At 44.6% G+C, this 18,356-nt stretch overlaps 1 protein-coding gene across 2 annotated transcripts in view; it reads left to right on the top strand.

Moving 5' to 3' along the window:
• LOC124144009 (protocadherin Fat 4-like) overlaps positions 1 to 18,141 on the top strand; it is a 35,529-nt gene extending 17,388 nt beyond the window's left edge. Inside the window, exons 11-20 of one of the 2 annotated variants that reach the window (XM_046513218.2) lie at positions 3,001 to 3,188; positions 5,717 to 5,959; positions 6,418 to 6,665; positions 7,872 to 8,058; positions 8,753 to 8,962; positions 12,067 to 12,181; positions 13,520 to 13,551; positions 14,239 to 14,309; positions 15,970 to 16,017; positions 17,022 to 18,141. In XM_046513218.2, the coding sequence (XP_046369174.2) occupies positions 3,001 to 3,188; positions 5,717 to 5,959; positions 6,418 to 6,665; positions 7,872 to 8,058; positions 8,753 to 8,962; positions 12,067 to 12,181; positions 13,520 to 13,551; positions 14,239 to 14,309; positions 15,970 to 16,017 (1,342 nt within the window). In that variant the 3' untranslated portion in view covers positions 17,022 to 18,141. The remainder of the gene's footprint in view (positions 1 to 3,000; positions 3,189 to 5,716; positions 5,960 to 6,417; positions 6,666 to 7,871; positions 8,059 to 8,752; positions 8,963 to 12,066; positions 12,182 to 13,519; positions 13,552 to 14,238; positions 14,310 to 15,969; positions 16,018 to 17,021) is intronic. The other variant, XM_048386349.1, reaches the window with a different exon arrangement.
• Positions 18,142 to 18,356: the final 215 nt, after the last annotated feature.

An 18,356-nucleotide genomic window follows, 5' to 3' on the forward strand; every position in this document is an offset into this window, starting at 1 on the left:
TGGGGACCTGTTCTAACCCGGAATACACAAGGAGTGACCTGTATCGGTTGGTGGGGACCTGTTCTAACCCGGAATACCCAAAGGAGTGACCTGTATCGGTTGTTGGGGACCTGTTCTAACCCGGAATACACAAGGGATGACATGTATCGGTTGGTGGGGACCTGTTCTAACCCGGAATACACAAGGGATGACCTGTATCGGTTGGTGGGGACCTGTTCTAACCCGGAATACCCAAGGGATGACCTGTATCGGTTGGTGGGGACCTGTTCTAACCCTTAATACCCAAGGAGTGACCTGTATCGGTTGTTGGGGACCTGTTCTAACCCGGAATACCCAAGGAGTGACCTGTATCGGTTGGTGGGGACCTGTTCTAACCCGGAATACACAAGGGATGACATGTATAGGTGGGTGGGGACCTGTTCTAACCCGGAATACCCAAGGGATGACCTGTATCGGTTGTTGGGGACCTGTTCTAACCCGGAATACCCAAGGGATGACCTGTATCGGTTGTTGGGGACCTGTTCTAACCCGGAACACCCAAGGAGTGACCTGTATCGGTTGGTGGGGACCTGTTCTAACCCGGAATACACAAGGGATGACCTGTATCGGTTGTTGGGGACCTGTTCTAACCCGGAATACCCAAGGAGTGACCTGTATCGGTTGGTGGGGACCTGTTCTAACCCGAAAAACCCAAGGAGTGACCTGTATAGGGTACCGGGAACCTGTTCTAACCCGGAATACACAAGTGGTGACCTGTATCGGTTGGTGGAGACCTGTTCTAACCCGGAATACCCAAGGAGTGACCTGTATAGGGTACCGGGAACCTGTTCTAACCCGGAATATCCAAGTGGTGACCTGTATCGGTTGGTGGGGACCTGTTCTAATCTGGAATACCCAAGTGGTGACCTCTGTCGGTTGGTGGGGACCTGTTCTAACCCGGAATACCCAAGGAGTGACCTGTATCGGTTGTTGGGGACCTGTTCTAACCCGGAATACCCAAGGAGTGACCTGTATAGGGTACCGGGAACCTGTTCTAACCCGGAATATCCAAGGAGTGACCTCTGTCGGTTGGTGGGGACCTGTTCTAACCCGGAATACCCAAGGGATGACATGTATCGGTTGGTGGGGACCTGTTCTAACCCGGAATACCCAAGGAGTGACCTGTATCGGTTGTTGGGGACCTGTTCTAACCCGGAATACCCAAGGAGTGACCTGTATCGGTTGGTGGGGACCTGTTCTAACCCGGAATACCCAAGGAGTGACCTCTGTCGGTTGTTGGGGACCTGTTCTAACCCGGAATATCCAAGGAGTGACCTCTGTCGGTTGGTGGAGACCTGTTCTAACCCGGAATACCCAAGGAGTGACCTGTATAGGGTACCGGGAACCTGTTCTAACCCGGAATACCCAAGGAGTGACCTGTATCGGTTGGTGGGGACCTGTTCTAACCCGGAATACCCAAGGGATGACATGCATAGGTTAGTGGGGACCTCTGTCGGTTGTTGGGGACCTGTTCTAACCCGGAATACCCAAGGAGTGACCTGTATAGGTTGGTGGGGACCTGTTCTAACCCGGAATACCCAAGGAGTGACCTGTATCGGTTGGTGGGGACCTGTTCTAACCCGGAATACCCAAGGGATGACATGTATCGATTGGTGGGGACCTGTTCTAACCCGGAATACCCAAGGGATGACATGTATCGGTTAATGGGAACCTGTTCTAACCCGGAATACCCAAGGGATGACATGCATAGGTTAGTGGGGACCTGTTCTAACCCGGAATACCCAAGGAGTGACCTGTATAGGGTACCGGGAACCTGTTCTAACCCGGAATACCCAAGGGATGACCTGTATCGGTTGTCGGGGACCTGTTCTAACCCGGAATACCCAAGGGATGACCTGTATCGGTTGTTGGGGACCTGTTCTAACCCGGAATACCCAAGTGGTGACCTCTGTCGGTTGTTGGGGACCTGTTCTAACCCGGAAACCCAAGGGATGACCTGTATCGGTTGATGGGGACCTGTTCTAACCCGGAATACACAAGGGATGACCTGTATCGGTTGGTGGGGACCTGTTCTAACCCGGAAACCCAAGGGATGACCTGTATCGGTTGATGGGGACCTGTTCTAACCCGGAATACCCAAGTGGTGACCTGTATAAGTTAGTGGGGACCTGTTCTAACCCGGGATACCCAAGGGATGATATGTATAGGTTTGTAGGGACCTGTTCTAACCCGGAATACCCAAGGAGTGACCTGTATAGGGTACCGGGGACCTTCTAACCCTTAATACCTAAGGGACCAGTATAGGGTACAGGGGACCTGTTGTAACCCTGAATACCCAAGGGGTGACCTGTATAGGTTGCTGTGGGATCAGTTCTAACCCAGATTCTCCAGGGGCGAAATTCATGTTTTTACCGATGAAAAAACAATTACAAATCATTATGAACGTTATCAGAGGTGTTTGTTTAAATGAGAAGTACAATGTGTTGTTTTCAACAACAACATGTTTGGGACAACAAAAATGTGCTGTTTCAGGAAGCGTCTTTTTAGTATTTGAACATCAGCAAGTCTTGGACCGAGGCTGATTTTCTTGGGAAATGAAGATGATAATTTAATTCAAATTAATAATAATTTAACAAATTCAATTGGACGGGTTTAAAAAAAATGCAAATTGTGTATTGTGGCGGGCTCTGCCGGTAAGGCAGGACATGCCTACCCTTACACCCGATGTCATCACTGATTTTCAGCGATCCATTCATATAATTTTGATCGCTATTTTTTATTTACGCCCAACTGAGTGAGTCAAGAAAATGCCTCGCTCTTTTAACCCTGTGCATCCGAAATGAATCAAGCTATACTATGAGCGTAGTTTGTTATCCCAGCATTTAATTCTCAGCATTAAACTACCTTTCTGATTCATTAATGTAGAAACGATTGCTGCATCCCCCTGCGACTTATTTACAGATATCTGAACATGTTTGACCGATTACTTCATCACTGCAGGGCTGATGACGGGACGTTCCAGACGGACACGTTGATGACGGCGAGCGTAGTGCAGGTGGTGGCAGCGACGTTCCTGATCACGGCAAAGGCTGACGTGGAGATACGCGAGGAACAAGGCGAGGGGACGGTGATATCGGGGGTGTACAAAACAGCCGGCAACTCAGGAAGCGTCACGTACACATTGGAGGGTGAGTCACGTACACGCTGGAGGGTGAGTCATGAGACGCTGGAGGGTGAGTCACATACACACTTGAGGGTGAGTCACGTAGACGCTGTAAGGTGGTCACTTACACACTTGAGGGTGAGTCACGTAGACACTGTAAGGTGGTCACTTACACACTTGAGGGTGAGTCACGTAGACGCTGTAAGGTGGTCACTTACACACTTGAGGGTGAGTCACGTAGACGCTGTAAGGTGGTCACTTACACACTTGAGGGTGAGTCACGTAGACGCTGTAAGGTGGTCACTTACACACTTGAGGGTGAGTCACGTAGACGCTGTAAGGTGGTCACTTACACACTTGAGGGTGAGTCACGTAGACGCTTAAGGTGGTCACTTACACACTTGAGGGTGAGTCACGTAGACGCTGTAAGGTGGTCACTTACACACTTGAGGGTGAGTCACGTAGACGCTGTAAGGTGGTCACTTACACACTTGAGGGTGAGTCACGTAGACGCTGTAAGGTGGTCACTTACACACTTGAGGGTGAGTCACGTAGACGCTGTAAGGTGGTCACTTACACACTTGAGGGTGAGTCACGTAGACGCTTAAGGTGGTCACTTACACACTTGAGGGTGAGTCACGTAGACGCTGTAAGGTGGTCACTTACACACTTGAGGGTGAGTCACGTAGACGCTGTAAGGTGGTCACTTACACACTTGAGGGTGAGTCACGTAGACGCTGTAAGGTGGTCACTTACACACTTGAGGGTGAGTCACGTAGACGCTGTAAGGTGGTCACTTACACACTTGAGGGTGAGTCACGTAGACGCTGTAAGGTGGTCACTTACACACTTGAGGGTGAGTCACGTAGACGCTGTAAGGTGGTCACTTACACACTTGAGGGTGAGTCACGTAGACGCTTAAGGTGGTCACTTACACACTTGAGGGTGAGTCACGTAGACGCTGTAAGGTGGTCACTTACACACTTGAGGGTGAGTCACGTAGACGCTGTAAGGTGGTCACTTACACACTTGAGGGTGAGTCACGTAGACGCTGTAATGTGGTCACGTACACGCTGGAGGGTGAGTCATGTAGACGCTGGAGGGTGAGATACGTAGACGCTGGAGGGTGAGTCACGTACACGCTGGAGGGTGAGTCAAGTACACAGCAATGCGCTGTGCAGGGCACGCCAAAAAACCTATGGCCGTGGACCGGATTCGAATCCCGGTTTGGCCCGATTGTGTTTCTAGGTTTGTCAGCACCATACCCGTGCTCGTGTGTTTCACCAAAGTCATAAACGTCTGAGACCTGCATCACTCCGAGCTCTCCTCCCACATCAAGCTGGCACGCCGTTATATAACTGGAATACTGTTGAAAGCAGCGTAGAACCCAACACACTCACTAATGATTGGACAAATCAAGCCTTGGTTCTCTGGAGACGCTATGTGCTTCAACATCACGAGTAGAGGTCCTATTTGCACCTTAATGGTATTTACATAATGCTGAACATTTCTCAAACCTACCGATAATCCTTGATCAGTGTTTTATGTTCCCAGATCAGTATATTTCGAGTTTTTGTATATATCCAAAACGTTGCCTCGTGTTCTTAACACATACGATATGTACTCAGCGGCAAGAGTTATCGTGTCATGCAAAAAACAAACAGAATTTGCCTGTACTGCCGTATTCCTCTATACTCGTGTATATTTATACCGTATACCGTTATACCATGTATGTTTATACCATATACCTTTATACCTATGTCTATTTATACCGTATACCATTATACCTGTGTATATGTATACCATATACCGTAATGCCATGTATGTTGATACTATATATCTTTATACTCGTGTATATTATACCATATACCTTTATACCGTATACCTTTCTATCATGTATATTTAATCCGTATACCTTTATACCCACGTATATTAATACCGTATACCTTCATACGCGTGTATATTATACCGTATACCTTTATACCCGTGTACATGTATACTGTATACCTTTCTATCATGTATATTTAATCCTTATACCTTATACCCATGTATATTATACCGTATACCTTTAAACTCGTGTATATTATATCGTATACCTTTATACCCGTGTACATTTATACCGTATACCTTTCTATCATGTATATTTAATCCGTATACCTTTATACCCGCGTATATTTACCCCTATACCTTTATACCCGTGTATATTATACCGTATAACTTTATACCATGTATATTATACCGTATACCTTTATACCCGTGTTCATTTATACCGTATACCTTTCTATCATGTATATTTAATCCGTATACCTTTATACCCGTGTATATTAATACCATATACCTTTATACATGCATGTTTATAACCTATACCATTATACTATGTATGTTTGTACCGTATACCTTTATACCGTGTACCTTTATATCCGTGTATATTAATATCGTATATCTTGGTACCCATGTATGTTTATACCGTATACCTTTATACCCGTGCATATTTATACGATATTCCTTTATACCCATTTATCTTTATACCCGTGTATCTTTATACCCGTGTAGGCACGAACGCCAACAGGCTGTCAGTAGACCCTGCTTCTGGTGAAATAACCTACAGCTCCGAACGCATTGACCGCGACGGTGGCGGCATGACGACGTTGGCGGACATCACCTTGAAGGGAGTGGACGGCCTCGGTGCGGAGTCAACAGCGGCACTCAGCTTCATCGTCACCGACATCAACGACAACGCCCCCGTGGCGACTGACATGGCCCCGACGATACAAGTTCAGGAAAACTCCGCCAATAGTAAGCTCATCGACTGCGTTCGTTTCATTACTGATGTCTTTCTATTAAATTAACAACTATTTGCGGCCCGGGTGACCCCGTCGTCTAAGGCCGTCGTCTCAGGCCGTGAAATTCGCTGTTCAGACTTGCGTCCCTTTGATCGTGGGTTCGAATCCCGGTAAGCCCCGATTATATATCTAGATTTGTCAACTCCATACCCGTATTCGTGGATTTCATGAACAAAGGTTAACGTCTGATAGCTGCGTCACTTTTGGGTTTCCTCCCTTATTAACCTTGAATGTTGTTTAAAGCGGCGCTAAACCCAACTCACTCACTCACCCATTCTCTCGAATGCTGGTAATGATGCAGTAGTTGTCAATGTCAAGGTCATTTGATGCCTGCTTCGACACACTGCACTGATACGTTATCTAAATTAGTTGCAGAATGAAAACATTTACTGCGGGAGTATATACTTTCAGATCAACAAATTCTGTCGCTGACGATGAGCGACGCGGATGACGGTGACAACGCTGTCATCACTCTCAGTATCGACAGCGGCGACACAGACAACGTGTTCAGCATCACAAACCATGACCTCTACGTCAACGGCGGCAGCGTGGACTACGAATCCCTGCCTGCAACCAAGACGTACAGTCTGGTGCTGTTAGCCGTGGATAACCCGACGTCAGCACGCGCTATGACGTCGGCTATCCGCGTCACTGTTGAGGTGAGCGAGTTAGTTTGATTTAACGCCGCTGCTAGCAGTATTTCAGTTATGTCAGGGCGTTACTGCTTGATGTGGGAGGAAACCCCGAAGTGATGCAGGTCTTAGACGTCTGAGATGTTTACCACTTTGATGAAACCCACTGGCACAGGTATAGTGCTGGCAAGCCTAGACACGAAGAGCTAAGTGTGATCAGAAGCCGCGAACATAGGTTTCTGGCACGACCAAGGGACGCAACTCGATCTGAGGCGCCCTTGCCAACTGGGCCCCCTGTTGAGTGAGTGAGTGAGTGAGTGAGTGAGTGAGTGAGTGAGTGAGTGAGTGAGTGAGCAATATTCCACCAATATATTGGCTCCACACAATGCACCCATGTAGGGAATCGAACCCGGGTCTTCGGCGTGTCGAGCGAACGCTTTAACCACCAGACTACCCCACCGCCCCGTACAAATTAACACAGAGATAACGTTTTAATTTTGCCAGTCCGATCAAAAATTCCGTTTGCAAGAAGGGGAGCACAATTGATGACCATGGCGCTGTTTTTCTTGCCTGAAAGTCTTAACCCCAAATTTCACAGATATGTTATCAATGAGGAAATTTAGCATTTCACATATTTCACAACTTCAGATGACATGTGCTTTCATTTTTGACAAATTCTTGAAGTAAATCGCCTGTGAGGACCAACATAGGTGCTGGGGATTAGTTCTAGGTATCGGTACAGGTCGCATGTTGTGCTGTGAAGTACATCACAGTCACCACCCGCCTTCATTGTTGCGCCCGGAGAGCGGAAGGTCCGGGGTCCTGCGTCATATCACAATACGTTAAAAGATGGTACATAGTATTGGCGCTCGGCATGAAGGGGCTAAAACAAGGACTGGTCGGCTCGGAGTCAGTATTCTGTGTCTGAATGGGGTATTCTTGAAAAAAACGGCGTCATACCATAATACGTTAAAAGATGGTACATGGTCTTGGCGCTCAGCATGAAGGGGCTAAAACAAGGACTGGTTGGCTCGGAGTCAGTATACTGTGTCTGAATGGGGTATTCTTGTTAAAACTGCGGCATGGTATCTCAGTGGCCTAGCACTATAAAATCGGCATTTTTCGGGACTAGTACAAGCAGCCACACATGTGCATGCAGGTCGCTATATAAGCGCAATAATCTTGGACGCGACGTTAAACCCCATTTCACCTCACCTCGTTTCATTGATGCAGATTCTGGGTGAGAACGAGTTCGAACCCTCATGGACCTCCCCGACCCCCGGGGCCGGTTCCACCTTCCCCGAGGTGACCATCAAGGAGTCAGCCACCCTGGGGCAGACTGTGGAGACGTTTGTAGCCACGGACAACGACGGCGGCGATGACGGATTGATCACATACAGCGTCCTTGACATCAAGAATCGTGAGTGGAAACTTTTACAAAAATATATCTTCATTTCATAAAATAGCCTGTAATATGAGCGATACTCATTCTAGATTATTCAAGTATGTATTAAATTTCCATTTTGTAATTATTATAATTATCGCCGCTGTACCTCCGCCTTGTGACCGGATTGAACAAAGCCTGTGAAGTGACGCAAGGTCAAGGTCGTTATTTACACAAGAGGCACGTCTACATCGAGCGAAAGTACCACTTTACTCACAAGAGTAAATATATTGCGAACACCTGGTGTCATCACTGATTTTCAGTGATCAATTCATGTAATTTTTATCCTTTATATATTTTGCCCTTTGCGCCCATTTGAACCTGTTATTCTGTGGCGTAAATAAATAAATAAATAATGTCCTCGTGTCCACCCCCAAATAAATAAATGAATGAATGAATGAATGAATGAATGAATGAATGAATGAATGAATGTCCTCGTGTTTCAACCCCAAATAAATAAATAAATAAATAAATAAATGTTCGTTGGACAACAATACGCTGTAAAACGTCCAGATAACATTATGCTGTAAAATTCTTGTTCAATGTTGGACTCCATCACAGAAAGTTTTGAATCAGTAACCATCAATAAATCCTGCCAAATAACGATCCCAACATTAGAATATAAAATAGTGGTTCCCTCATCCCACTGCACAGATGTTATCTTCTGCAGCTTCTAGCATCAGCGTAACGGGCAAGTTTGTGATGACGACAGACGGGCGTCTGGTGGTGGCGTCCCTGCTGGACTACGACGCCGACACTGGCGGAGTGGACTACTACATCGTCACCGTCGCCGCCAGCGACAGCAGCAGCACCAACGTGAAGAGCACCACCGGCAATGTCAAGGTCATTCTGGAGGATGTTGAAGTGGAGAATGTCATTAGTAAGTGTTCTTATCACGGAGGGGGCGGTGGGGTAGCCAAGCATTCGCTTGTCCGGAATGACCGTGTTCGATTCCCCAGATGGATACATGAAGCCAACTTCTTGTGTTGTCCAACCGCCTCCGTGGTCTAGTGGTAGAGCGTCCGCCCAAAGAGCGGAAGGTCCGGGGTTCCATCCCTGGCCGCGTCATATCAAAAGATGGTACTTGTTGTTACCCTGTCTGGCGCTCGGCATTAAGGGTCTAAAACAAGGACTGGTCGGTTCGGAGTCAGTATACTGTGTCTGAGTGGGGTATTCATGTTACGCTGCGGCATGGAAACGACATCTCAGTGGGCTAGCACTATAAATCGGCTTCAGTCCGGACTAGTACAAGCAGCCACACACACGTGCATGCACGTCGCTATATAAGTGCTGTTATCCAATTTCACATCACCTTCTCCTCTGGTATTCTCTGCCGTAAAATTGATGCAGTATTTACAAATGCATCGTTATAACATATCAAGCTATGGGATTCGTTGATTTACATTTCGCAGGCTAAATTTGTCACTAATCTGTTTTATATTAATCATGATTTATGTCTCTAACTTTTCACCATACATTTCAAAAAGGGTATGTGATGTTGGCCTGTACAGCCCACCTTACATGTGGTCTGCCAGGTACATCCTGGGCGCTGGCACATGCAGTCTTTGCAGTTGTTGTAAAGGCAGGTCACGTGACATAGGTTGGACAATCTTCCTTATGGCATATAATTTGTTATAATTGACAGATCTTTTCCAAGATAATAAATGTACACATCGGCCAGAGCACGATTCATGTTGTTCCTCGGACATACATGTAAATGTACAGTAAAGTTGTTCAGTATGAGTTATTGTTCTAAAGGGACCCGTTTAAGATCCGGGTTGGAATAGGTCTTCAGCAACCCATGTTTGCTGTGAAAGGCAACTGTAAACGTAAATAATCGAGTTTGGACCAGACAATCCAGTGATTGACATCAAGAGCATGGATCCAAGTTAATTGTGATACGATAACATGCATTAACCATGTCTGCGAGCCTGACTGCCCGATCCCGTTAGTCGCCTCTTACGACAAGCATGGGTTTCAGAAGACCTATTCTAGCGTGGATCTTCACGGCTAAACTTGTCCTTGAGATTATGAGAGTAACGCGTACGTTTCCCATTAAGAGCATCGTAAGAGCATTTTGTCTTGAGAGTAATTTGTCTTAATGAAAGCATATTACCCTGAGACACACACGCACGTACACGCACGCTCGCACGCACTAGCGACTATCTAATAATCTAATAAGATGGAGAGTTCCACTGTTGACCAGTAGCTAATGCCCTGCCTGTTTTGTCCTATAATGTAGCTAACGCCCTGCCTGTTTTGTCCTATGATGTAGCTAATGCCCTGCCTGTTTTGTCTTATGATGTAGCTAATGCCCTGCCTGTTTTGTGCTATGATGTAGCTAATGCCCTGCCTGTTTTGTCCTATAATGTAGCTGATACCCTGCCTGTTTTGTCTTATGATGTAGCTAATGCCCTGCCTGTTTTGTCCTATGATGTAGCTAATACCCTGCCTGTTTTGTCCTATGATGTAGCTAATGCCCTGTCTGTTTTGTCCTATGATGTAGCTAATGCCCTTCCTGTTTTGTCCTATGATGTAGCTAATGCCCTGTCTGTTTTGTCCTATGATGTAGCTAATGCCCTGCTTGTTTTGTCCTATGATGTAGCTAATGCCCTGTCTGTTTTGTCCTATGATGTAGCTAATGCCCTGCCTGTTTTGTCCTATAATGTAGCTAATGCCCTGCCTGTTTTGTCCTATGATGTAGCTAATACCCTGCCTGTTTTGTCTTATAATGTATCTAATGCCCTGCCTGTTTTGTCCTATAATGTAGCTAATGCCCTGTCTGTTTTGTCCTATGATGTAGCTAATGCCCTTCCTGTTTTGTCCTATGATGTAGCTAATGCCCTGTCTGTTTTGTCCTATAATGTAGCTAATGCCCTGCTTGTTTTGTCCTACAATGTAGCTAATGCCCTGTCTGTTTTGTCCTATAATGTAGCTAATGCCCTGCTTGTTTTGTCCTATAATGTAGCTAATGCCCTGCCTGTTTTGTCCTATGATGTAGCTAATGCCCTTCCTGTTTTGTCCTATGATGTAGCTAATGCCCTGTCTGTTTTGTCCTATAATGTAGCTAATGCCCTGCTTGTTTTGTCCTACAATGTAGCTAATGCCCTGTCTGTTTTGTCGTATACTGTAGCTAATGCCCTGTCTGTTTTGTCCTATAATGTAGCTAATGCCCTGCCTGTTTTGTCCTATGATGTAGCTAATGCCCTGCCTGTTTTGTCCTATGATGTAGCTAATGCCCTGCATGTTTTGTCCTATGATGTAGCTAATGCCCTGCCTGTTTTGAACCATGATGTAGCTAATGCCCTGCCTGTTTTGAACCATTATGTAGCTAATGCCCTGCCTGTTTTGTCCTATGATGTAGCTAATGCCCTGCCTGTTTTGTCCTATAATGTAGCTAATGCCCTGCCTGTTTTGTCCTATGATGTAGCTAATACCCTGCCTGTTTTGTCTTATAATGTATCTAATGCCCTGCCTGTTTTGTCCTATAATGTAGCTAATGCCCTGTCTGTTTTGTCCTATAATGTAGCTAATGCCCTGCTTGTTTTGTCCTATAATGTAGCTATTGCCCTGTCTGTTTTGTCCTATGATGTAGCTAATGCCCTTCCTGTTTTGTCCTATGATGTAGCTAATGCCCTGTCTGTTTTGTCCTATAATGTAGCTAATGCCCTGCTTGTTTTGTCCTACAATGTAGCTAATGCCCTGTCTGTTTTGTCGTATACTGTAGCTAATGCCCTGTCTGTTTTGTCGTATACTGTAGCTAATGCCCTGTCTGTTTTGTGCTATGATGTAGCTAATGCCCTGCCTGTTTTGTACTATAATGTAGCTAATGCCCTGCCTGTTTTGTCCTATAATGTAGCTAATGCCCTGTCTGTTTTGTGCTCTGATGTAGCTAATGCCCTGTCTGTTTTGTCCTATAATGTAGCTAATGCCCTTCCTGTTTTGTCCTATGAAGTAGCTAATGCCCTGTCTGTTTTGTCGTAGTCGTGTCCCAGGTGGAGGAGGCCGATGAGTCTCAGCTGTGGGTGATGAGGGCGTTTGTGGCCGTCCTCTGTGTGGGCGTCCTCGTCCTTGCCGGCGTCATGCTGAAGGGGATTATGTAAGTAAAACGTCATCATACAAATCCTTCAATACCCACACCCCATCATGGTTTACCGGAAGTTGTCCGAAGTTATAAGTCCTCAGCATGAGAGGGCACGGGTGGTCCAAGGGTAGTCCAGGGGTGGTCCACGGATTGTCCAATAGTGGCCCCAGGGTGGTCTACGGATGGTCCAATAGTGGTCCAGGGGTGGTCCACGGATGGTCGAATAGTGGTCCAGGGTGGTCTACGGATGGTCGAATAGTGGTCTAGGGGTGGTCCACGGATGGTCGAATAGTGGTCCAGGGGTGGTCCACGGATGGTCGAATAGTGGTCCAGGGTGGTCGAATAGTGGTCCACGGATGAGCCAATAGCGGTCCAAGGGTGGTCCACGGGTGGTCCAAGGGTGGTCCAAGGTAATCAAAGAGTGGTCCACGGGTGGTCCAGGGAGCCGCCGGAGCTGGCTGTACAGGGTCGTGTCCTGTAGGCGTACAAGAAACATATTATCCTGGGAACAAATTCCGGTTCTCCCTGCTAATGTTTCTAAGTTTGTCAGCAGCATATCCGTGCTCTTGGTTTCACCGGAGTGAACATTAAAACCTGCATCCATTCGGGATGACACTCACAAGCTCACACTGAAATAGCTGAAGTACTGTTCAAAGTGACGTTAAACCAAACTCACTCAACCACCAGTTCCAGCGACCGTTAAAGCTGTCTTAGAGCTACGACTGTTGTGAATCTATGTAAATATGGAAGTTAGGATCGCCTAAGTGCTGTGGTCGCTTTGTCGAACGAGGGCCAGGGTGTCTTTGTACAAAACAACCTTAGCATACGACTGTCGTAAGTCTATGTTAAGGTATGGGAGTTACCATCATCTTAACGCTAAGCTCGCTTTGAGTAACGGTCCCCCTTTTGCCACCCGGCTTTGTCTTGAGTCAAAATGAGATAACGCTAAAAATAGCCGTCCAATCAAATCGTTCTCGTGAGCAACGGACATTGATATTGACATGTGACGTCACTTCCGTAAACAAAGCTAAGGTAGTGAATCGAACCAAGGTATTTATCTTGTCTGTTTGTTTGTTGTTTTACGCCGCACTGAGCAATATTCCAGCTATATGACGGCGGTCTGTAAATAATCGAGTCTGGACCAGACAATCCAGTGATTGACATCATAAGCATCAACCAAGTCAGCGAGCCTGATCACCCGATCTCGTTAATCGCCCCTTACGCCAAGCACAGTTGTCTTTCAGGGCAAGTATGGTTTGCTGAAGACCTATTCTACCCCGGATCTTCACGAGTCGGGTATTTATCTAATAGAAGCGAGATTCTGTATAATTGTTTCTATCGGATCTGTTTCAGAGCAAATGCTTCTTCATCACCAACTGTCAGCAGTAAGTATTTCCATCAGCGTACCCAGCTTTTCAGTTTGATTAAAATAGACAGTACTGATAATTTATGGTTCACGAATTTTTACTTACCAGTTAGCCTGGGCCGACCAAGATGTAAAAAGGAATAAGGTCTTTATTTTTTTCTTTTTATTTGGCCTGAAATTGTTTAGGTATGTCGGTTTAGTGATGAATTTGTGGCACGTGTTTCTGTGTACTGCAATAAGGTCACAATCAGGCGAAGATAAGCATCGTTGATCGCGGAGAGTAGGTGGATGGGTGACTTGAGACTCATGAGAGTTTCTAGGGCTTCGGCCCTGACTCAAACAGAAATATATGTTCCATGTGGCGTCTCCTTGGGCAAGTGAATGGGTACCCGGTAGGATGAGATGGTAATGGTTATTAATGGCATACAATGTATCTGTGCAATCGGTGTGTACACAGTTAACAGATGCTTTAACTGTTCCATAATTATCACTTGTGATACATGTACTCCACTCGTCTGTGCAGAGTTGCGTCTCTTGCGCGAGCCAGAAATCCCAGATTTGATCATTTTTTAGGTTTGTCAGCACCATGCCAGTGTTGGTAGATTCCAGAAATTACTGCACTAAACCCTGCACCACCGAGGACACCACTCATTTAACTGCAACACTGACCAAGCAGTTGTTAAATCAAACCCACTTCTTATTTCAGGAAAGGTTGCACCTACACAGGAGATGGAGCGATCCATCTCGACGACGCCCCACATGTCCCTCCAATCTGTGGTGAGTCTCTGGCAAACCCCGTGATTCCTCCAAAGTATCATGAATACAACCAAAATGTAAAGAAAGCCGCAAAACCCTTTCCATGTCCAATACAAACACTGCAGAAGGCGGGGTCGATTGTACGATTCCGACTATATCATGAGCATGTGTTTATGAATCACTATCAAATAGAGATGAAATCAGGTGTTCGAGAAAAAGTGTGCGTATCCTGCCCCGCGCGAGACACCCGTCACAAACACATGCAAAGGCAAGTCAATTGTTCACCTGAAAGAACACGAGAACATATGGTACAAGTCAAAATAGGGAATTGCATCGGACATCATTTTTTTGACTGATTTAGAAATGTCCAAATTTATGTAAGAAAGTAAGTTCAGAATGGACTTCAAAATATATTTTGCGTCTATGGTGGTGTAAATTGTTTAAATCCGCGATGTCTCCATAAACGCAAAAAACAACACATTGAAGCATTATAAATATACAACAATAATAACTACTGCTCATTTAATCATTAACAGACAAAGCTGTAATCAGCAATACAAAATCTGTGATATCATTCAGCGCAGTAATGCAACACAAGCCCCGCCCCTTCTATTATCAGCCTATCAAAGAAATAGTTGCTGGTTAGTGGGTGTGGCCACTCTTTAGTGGGCGTGGCCTATACATTTATTATGGTATATGGAAACATAAACACAAAAATTTGATTGGTTAACCAATTAAAGACTTCCATTGCTTGTCCTCAATAACCGATGGTTGTTGCAGGAGTCTACTTATGGGGATCAGGCGATTGTTGATTGCATGTTATTTTTCCATGATGGCGTGGATCGTTGTTCATGCTTTCAGTCACTGGTTTGGCTGGTCCAGACTTGATTAATCACATTTCGCCGTTATATAGCTGGGATATTTCTGACTGGGCTGGTACAAGGAACTCACTTAACTTATATAGATTGGAATTATGACAGCATTGGCACGCCATAATTCAGTACCATTTTATTCTTTGTCATCGTCAATGACAGTTTCCATCTTTTTCGCAAGTATAAAACCTTTCAAAACGTAATTTTGTGTGATGAAACATTACATCTTCCCGAGGCAAGGGAAAGCAACTGACTGTAAAAGTCCTGGAAACTGGACTTTTGTCGTCCGTTAACACCCTTGCCTGGAAACTGGACTTTTGTAGTCCGTTAACACCCTTGCCTGGAAACTGGACTTTTGTAGTCCGTTAACACCCTTGCCTGGAAACTGGACTTTTGTAGTCCGTTAACACCCTTGCCTGGAAACTGGACTTTTGTCGTCCGTTAACAGCCTTGCCTGGAAACTGGACTTTTGTAGTCCGTTAACAGCCTTGCCTGGAAACTGGACTTTTGTAGTCCGTTAACAGCCTTGCCTGGAAACTGGACTTTTGTAGTCCGTTAACAGCCTTGCCTGGAAACTGGACTTTTGTAGTCCGTTAACAGCCTTGCCTGGAAACTGGACTTTTGTAGTCCGTTAACAGCCTTGCCTGGAAACTGGACTTTTGTAGTCCGTTAACAGCCTTGCCTGGAAACTGGACTTTTGTCGTCCGTTAACACCCTTGACTCGGGAAGATGGAAACATGTAAGTAGCACTGACACATTCGCAAATAGTTTTCAGAATGATTAATTGAACAATTCTTATATCAATTCAGCGCATGGACGAAGAAGAAGACCAATTAAGCTGGATGAAAAATCAGTAGGTAGATAAGCACATTGTTCTCTCACATTGTTCTATCGCGAAGCAGCGGCCATCTTGACGAACTAACATGTTGCAGTAACCTTTAAGATGAATAACGTACTGCCTTTCTAGAATAAACGTTAATCTCGACATACCACCTTTCTCGTATTAGCGCCTTTCTTGACGTTCCACCTCCAATTAACGTGTGTCTTGACGTTCCACCTCGAATTAACGTGTGTCTTGACGTTCCACCTCGAATTAACGTGTCTTGACTTACCACCTCGAATTAACGTGTGTCTTGACTTACCACCTCGAATTAACATGTGTCTTGACGTTCCACCTCGAATTAACGTGTCTTGACTTACCACCTCGAATTAACGTGTGTCTTGACTTACCACCTCGAATTAACATGTGTCTTGACTTACCACCTCGAATTAACGTGTCTTGACTTACCACCTCGAATTAACGTGTGTCTTGACTTACCACCTCGAATTAACGTGTGTCTTGACTTACCACCTCGAAATAACGTCTGTCTTGACTTACCACCTCGAATTAACGTTTCTTGATCCTTGAGGTACCACATATGTCGAATTAACGTGTCTTGATATACCACCTCGAATTAACGTCTGTCTTGACGTTCATATGTTGTGTCATCTGTTAATAGGTTGTGAAACACATGTTTGTTCATATGTTACGCAATCTGTTCACCTGTCGTGTAATATGGTAAAATGTTGTGTAGTATATTCAAATGTGACAATTTAGCTTAGAATGCAGTCGCGGATTTGCAATAATGAAACTGACAAAATATTTCACTAACATATCTATTGGAGTGTCTTGTGTCATTTTTATTTAATAATTAAAAAAATGACATGTACATTCTTTGTCATGGGTTAAATGTTATAATAACTTACTTGAAACTGGTGATTGTCAGACTATTTTTCTGATGAACACTTTTATGTTAGCCGCCTTTAATTTTAATTACTAAATTGATAACATTGTCAAAACATATGTTTTTTTTTTTTTCAGGGCCGCATCAGGGAGGTTGGATTTGTGAACCATCTCAACTCGAAAAAAGGTTACAAGAAGATAGCAAGGATGTCTTCTGATTGTCATCATATGGCGTTGATATGACTTCACGTTGCAAATGACATCCTTGCACAAAGGAAAATCTTGAAAAAAAACCGCGTGAACCGGTTAACGTGAGATAAATATATAAAGCTCAGTGAAAATGACAACAACGAACTGAACCGCTGCCCTTGTCTCTATTGGTAATTGTCCATTCTTGATACCTACATGTACATGTATATACTAATGAACAACTTGAGTAATGGACATATTACTAGGGTTATTGTAAAACTGGGTTTCAGTTTGTTACAATGATGAAGTGCGCAATGCACCATGTTGTGACACCCAGTCTATGTCTTGACCTTGTACTGTGTGACGCGTGAAACGCGTTGTTGCTGTTAGTATTAACAGTGATTTCGTAATATCAGCCGTTACTAAAATATAACATACAATGACTGTCAATTGACGCAATTGTGTTTTTTCTCATTTCTGATGGAAATATTTAATATTATTTTGTTGTTGTTGTGGGTCTAGGCGGGTTTTATTGTTCTAAGACTTCTTTAATATACAAACATTATTGGCACATGTCATTCGGCACCACTCGACCATTTCCGTAATCTGCGGAAGTGTGACCGATGGTCACCAGTGGAATGTATGTATTATAATGAGGAAGGCAAGTAATTAATATTTTGACGTGAATATCTGTATAATTTAATGTTTGTCATTTATGAATATGTGAATAACCTTTGTGATCATATTCAAATGAACCAACAGTACTTGCTTGTGTAAATAGAAATATTTGTGAAAACTGTAATATAACTTGAAACTCACATGCATGTGAATAGTTCTGTAATAACAACCTGCGGAAACCTGATGGATTTGAAATGGAACTACAATGTGAGAGTAAACAGGCAGGGTGTATTATTATTGATATTGTCCCACCAGAACGCTTGTCTCTATGGATTACACGATTAGATAATCCCCAAGACGATTAACCGAGGTTCACTGTCGTAAATGTTTGAACCATTTCCTGTGTATATTAAATATCGAGCGTGTGTCTAATAAAATGGACTAAACGTCAGTGTGTGTCTGATCCTGTTTTAAAGGGCGCTATCGAGGGATACTCAAAGACTGGAAACCTAAAGTAACACGTGACCTTGACGTCACAATGGTCGTTTTTTCACTACACCAATGATATATAGTGTTTATGAACACCTTGTAAAAAAACTTGTGGATGGAAAACGCCAATGACGTTAAAATAGAACAATGATATGAGACTCATTTTGGGTTTCAGCT

Source organism: Haliotis rufescens, unplaced genomic scaffold (genome assembly GCF_023055435.1).
Source record: "Haliotis rufescens isolate VD_foot unplaced genomic scaffold, xgHalRufe1.0.p SCAF_6, whole genome shotgun sequence".
NCBI classification, from domain to species: Eukaryota; Metazoa; Mollusca; class Gastropoda; order Lepetellida; family Haliotidae; genus Haliotis; species Haliotis rufescens.